This window comes from Manacus vitellinus, unplaced genomic scaffold (assembly GCF_001715985.3).
Source record: "Manacus vitellinus isolate BGI_N305 unplaced genomic scaffold, ASM171598v3 scaffold_0_pilon, whole genome shotgun sequence".
NCBI lineage: Eukaryota > Metazoa > Chordata > Aves > Passeriformes > Pipridae > Manacus > Manacus vitellinus.
This window is the reverse complement of record NW_021938789.1, coordinates 20726991-20732990: the sequence shown is the minus strand read 5'-3', so window position 1 is coordinate 20732990 and position 6000 is coordinate 20726991. Positions and strand designations below refer to the sequence as shown.

Below are 6000 nucleotides of genomic sequence, written 5' to 3'. Positions count from 1 at the left end.
CCAGCCAGTTCCTAACCCAGCACAGAGTGCTCCTGTCCAAGCCGTGGGCTGCCAGCTTTTGTAGGAGTCAGGAGAGGGTGTCAAAGGCTTTGCTGAAGTCCAGATAGACCACATCCACAGCCTTCCCCTCGTCCACTAGGTGGGTCACCTGATCATAAAAGGAGATCAGGTTGGTCAGACAGGACCTGACCTTCCTAAACGCATGCTGGCTGGGTCTGATCCCTTGTCCATCCTGTAGGTGCGGTGTGATTGCACTTAGGATGATCTGCTTCATAACCTTGCCAGTGCCAGGCACCAAAATCAGGCTGATGGGTCTGTAGTTTCCCAGGTCCTCCTTCTGGCCCTTTTTGTGGATGGGCGTGACATTTGCCAACTTCCAATCATCTGGGACCTCCCCAGTGATCCAGGACTGTTGGTAAATGATGAAAAGCGGCTCGGCGAGCTCTTCCACCAGCTCCCTCATCACCCTAGGATGTATCCCATCTGCTCCTATAGACTTGTGAGGATCCAAGTGGCTCAGCAGGTCACTAACTATTTCCTCCTGGATTACAGAGGGGCTATTCAGCTTCTTATCTCTGTCTCCAAGCTCCAGAAGCCAGTTGTCCTCAGGACAACCTGTCTTACTGATACTTCATTATTGCATTGTGTACAGATTCTGCATTACAGAATCATAGAATTGTTTAGGTTGAAAAAGACCTTTAAGATCATCAAGTCCAACTGTTAAGCCAGCACTGCCAAGTCCACCGCTAAACCATATCACCAAGTGCCACATACACATCTTTCAAATACCTCCAGGGATGGTGACTCCACCACTTCCCTGGGCAGTCTGTTCCAATGTCTGACAACCCTTCTAGTGAAGAATTTCTCCTAATATCAAATCTAAACCTCCCCTGGTGCAACCTGGGGCTGTTTCCTTAAATAAAAAAAAAAAAAGAAAGGGAAATTTAGAAAAAAAATAGTTTAATAAGTGAAACATGTTTCTATAAGGCAAGTGATTTGGACAACCACACTCCACTACTATGAAGTTCCTGGCAAATCAATCACTTCTTATTACACAACGTTCCATACTGCTGAAGCACAGACTCAGACTGCAAAACAGTCGATGTTGTGAAAAAACCAGTTGATACTCTGGCAGTCACTTGGCATTCCCCTGCCCAGCACTCACTACAGAACAGAACTCTTCCACTTTGCTATTTAGCACTGTTTTATCTTTTTTACAGTATTGGAGACCAATTGTTTTTCCTTTCTGTTTAAGGAGATTCTTACTATTTCTCATGGATGACTGCTTCTTTGTGTCAGCTTTTGCTTGACACCTTCAGTGAAAATTCACAATCACAGTTAATACTCAGTCTCTCTTGCAGCTGTTTTTGAAAAGACACTGACATTTAGCAACTCCTACATCTGAGTGCTAGCACAATTATGTTTAAGTTGAAAATTCTGTTTTGTCCTGTGGGTTAACTGCATTGATTTTTAAGTTTAGCAAATGCTATGGATGTCTCCTCTGTCCTCGTGCATCTTCCTTCTGGAATTTTCTAGCTGCCCAAGGAGAGAAACTGTTCTTACCATGGTACCACTGCTTGAGTTATGAAGGCAAATAGTTCTGACTTCAGAGTATGTCACTTAGTGACAAAAGTGAATTTTCACTTGCCAGCTATATTTTGATAACTTTTTACCACACGCAGGCAAATTCTTGCTGCCTTCTCAGCCCATACTAAGACTTTATTTACTTAGTTCAATATCTTACATTATTAATTTCACTTTCACTCCTTCACCTTCACTCTCCCATTCAAGATCCTTTTTCTCAGTTTGTATTCAAAACTATTTTGGAAACACATGCAAATACTTCACACGGAGGTCTCCATATCTGTTCTTAAGACCTTGAAATCAAAATAACTATTGCAGGAAGGAGCAGCACAAAAACATAATGTACAAAATTCATTATGAAAACTTAAGACTGCCTGTCCCAGACTCACCTGCGAACAGGCTGTGCAAGTTTGCTACGAGGCACTGGGATGCCCCCTGTGGAAGGGGCACTGGGTCTGGGCAAACCACTCCTCATCCCTGCTGGTCTGGTAAGAGTAGTACTGTTAATACTGCTGGCAGGGCTTGGCAAGCCTGAGCTCTGGGCTGCAAGAGGCCCTGGTGAAGAACTACTGTGCGTCAGCTGTGTGACTTCTGGAGAGGCAACTGAACCAGGTCCATGGTTACTAAATGCTTTCACTGGTTGTCGCAGAGCCAGGGGAGACGGTGCCGCAGGTGAGCGGAATTTACTTGAAGAAGGTACTGGAAAATAAAACACAGAAATTACTTTCAGCTTAAATTACAGTATAACTGAAATTAAAAACTGGAAATTACTTTACGTGATTATACAAACAATATGGAATGTATAATGGAATACAGCCAATCAAGCAGCAATGAGAAACAGGAATTCAGATTTCTTCTTTGTCATGTGTTTTTGATATAACTCTAATACCCTGTTTGCTTACTACAAATATTTATTTATCTGGATTTGTAAGTAATCCTAATAAGGCTATAACCATTATATCAATCAAATCAAAAGAAGCAGAGGAGAAGGTATTGGTTAAGAAGAAATTTAACTGCTTCAGAAATATGTGAACCTAATTTTCATCCTGAAAGAAAATGTTGAAGAATACAGTATTCTAGCGTGAGACAGTCTTTAAATGGATTCAAAGTGTACATTAGACTTCAAAGATGAAATTCTGAGTGCAGAGCATCCTGATGTTTCTTTATGCTGTTCTTTTTAACCACTGAATTAGAATTCACCTAAAGATATGGTCACATTCCACATTTTCTGGCAGATGGAGAAAAAAAGTTAGGGTCAGCTGTCCTGGTTTCAGCTGGGATAGAGTTAATGTTCATCTTAATAACTGGTATAGTGCTGGGGTTTGGATTAAGGATGACATTAGCCAACCCCAACACCAAAGAGGTTAAGGTGCTACTATGAGACTTAAACCAGACAACTATAACAATTTATAGCCTTTCTCTTCTTACAAACATTATCTAAATTATCAGTATAACTAATACCTGTTTTCAAATACTTTGTATCTAAATTAGTATGCAAGGTCTTGATATCAAGTCATTTCTCATACTTCACAAGTATGAGAAATATTTTCAAATTATACGGAATACTTAATTAACCCATAATCTTAATAATTGCATGAAATTTCACCAGCTTTCAAACTGATTAAGATTGGTCAGAGTCAACATAGGACAATCAAATCAATTATGGAGCTAAAACAAAATCACATTTACATTTATTAGATTTGCATGAACTATTCTTTCCTCAACTAAATAAATGTTTTATACTGAGACCAAAGTTGCATCCTCTTTGACAGATGTTGTACATAAAGAAGCTGGTCCTTAACACAGCTTTTATTATCATTTTCAAGGTAGATCCACTAAGAACATGAGGAGTGAGAGAAGAGACAAGTAGTGACAGGAATGTGGCATCCTTAATGGGGTACAGAGGAAGTAGTAATTTTCAGGTTGTATTTTGAAGCCATTTCTTATAGGGGATATCTAGGAAGATTAATATGTGCCTCATTACAGATGTTAATTGGATTTGATTTCTATCCAAAAGGGCCTTTCTGCTGACCAAATACAGCATGAAGCTGCTCATGGGAAAAGCTGACAAAAGAAGGTGGCAGAGGGGTCAAAAATACATGACAGTTGCTAAGTAGCAAGGAGAATAAGTAAAAAACCTTAAAATAAAACCTTGGCATCAAGCCAGAGGATGGATTAAGGAAAGCATTAACAACAGAATGACTGGACAAGACTAGCAGCAAAGTGCTCTTAGGACTAAGATAAATTACATATTAGAAGTTTTTAAAACATGACCTTGCCTGTAACATTGGTGCAATCACATCTGCAGAATTTCCAAGTCACTCCACAGTGTACATATAGGGAGCTTTTATCACTGAACTTCTTGTTACAATACTTGCTTGAAACACAAAACCAGCACCATATTAGTGACTACCAGCAGAGCAATGCCAGTGTATAAAAACTGAATACAGCTTTGGGCCTCTTACAGGCACATCAGGGAAAAGGTTTTTAGGTACAGAATATCAGCAACAAAAAGCTGTAACTGAAGAAAGCTTGTCACATTCCCAGTGAAAGTAAGCATCCAGTAAATTAGTCCTCTCCATTCTCTCTAGCTTTCTGCTGACCATATTCTACCATGCTGCCAACTTGAGCACTCAATTCATAAAACATTTCCTGTCAGCACAGCACTGCAGACATTGCTGAGAACTGTATTCATTCTTGTACATAAAGGAATGAATTGTCTTCCAGAGCAGTCCACATGATGCAGTCTGGCAAACTGCCTAGTAATTCTGTTCTACAGATAAAGAATTTTGTCTTAGAGCAGTTTTGGATATTCATTAAACTCAGTTTGGCCTATTTGTAAGACAGGGTCACAAAGAGTGAGGTACCGCCTCAGTCAAAGACTACTTGATAATTGTGTATCCATGTGCAGTATTGAGCTGATCCATGTTTAATAAAAACATGTAAACATGTTAAGGGTTGTGCTTAATAACTTCACCAAACTCCATCTCCTTAGAAACTAAACTAGAACCAACTACAACTATAACATCTGGCAACAAACAAACAAAAAAAAAAAAAAAAGAAAGAAAGAAAAAGGCACTGTGCAGTCATGACATTTAGATTTCCTACTCTCTCTGGATTCTGTCCTGGATTGTGGGCAGGGAGCACAAGATCTCCATGTGGGAAAGTAGGATGCTCTGAAGCTACAAACTTATGTGACTTGCACTCCAAGGCCAGCTGCTGCACACTGACTTGAAAACAGATTAAACTCTAATTCTTAATTCTAAATCACAATCACCATGATGAGATGATTCAGACCAACATGAAAGAACAGGTGAGGTAAAACTATGGGAATCAATAGACTGATCTGTCATCTCAGTACAGGAAAGATGTGGACCTGATGGGAGCAGGTACAGAAAATGGATGAGCACCTCTCCAGTGAAGAAAGGCTGAGAGAGTTCAGGGGTGTTCAGCCTGGAGAAGGTTCTGGGGAGACCTTATTTTGGCCTTTCAGTACTTGAAGGGGACTTACAAGAAAAATGAGGACAGATTTTTTTAGCAGAGCCTGTAGAAATAGGATAAGGGGTAATAAACCAAAACAGTATAGATTTACATATATATAAAGGAAGAAATTATTTTCTGTGGGGATGCTGAGGCATGGGAACAGGTTGCCCAGAGAGGTGCTGGCTGCCCCATCCTTTCAAGTGTTCCAAGGCCAGGCTGGATAGGGCTTTGAACAACCTGGTCTAGTTGAAGATGTTCCTGCTCACTGAAGGTGGAGGTGGTTTGATTAGATGACCCAAAGCATTCTATGATTCTATGATCTGAGTGATACTGGACTGCTGTATAAGCTTTAGCAAATACTGTGAGGTAAGAATTAGTTATTTGAATGTATTTTGAAGTCTTTTACACAAAGTGGTGAAAAAAAGCCAATGTCTGTGTGTGTGAAAGGTGTCAAGTTACGTAATAAAGAGTATTTTAAGAAACTAAAATCAATTGTTGCTCAGCTGTTCATTCTTCTGAGACAAAAGTCTTGCTTCATTACTGCTAAATAATTCTATACTCATGAGGATCTCAGATGAAAGAAAGAAAATCAATACATCAAGGACTACAAAACAGCAAATAACTGAAAGGGCAGAAAGCAAATAACTGAAAGGGTCCTCATGTGCAGTAAGGAATGACAGCAGCTATTAACTGGAATACATAACTGGCAGTGCAGCATGCTCTGTTCCTCATTCTCTACGGTTAATAAATGTTTACAAATAGTTAATTTTCTGTACATTCCCACAGCTTCAGACTAGACCATTGACCTAATGAGTGTTCCAGACATCCAGAAGAAGGCATAGCCAGCCGGAAAGAAAGCAAGACAGCTTTGCAGAGGAATCGAGATGGTGGGCTTATGCCAAAGGAGAACACTCTGAGAACTTCATTTGGTAT

General features: G+C 39.9%; 1 protein-coding gene across 1 annotated transcript in view; it reads right to left on the bottom strand.

Annotated features, from left to right (window-relative positions):
* The window catches only part of SLAIN2 (SLAIN motif family member 2), a 36341-nt gene that overhangs the window by 3887 nt on the left and 26454 nt on the right, over window positions 1-6000 (bottom strand). The window contains exon 8 of the mRNA XM_018067709.3: window positions 1974-2283. Coding sequence (XP_017923198.2) covers window positions 1974-2283 — 310 coding nt within the window. The remainder of the gene's footprint in view (window positions 1-1973; window positions 2284-6000) is intronic.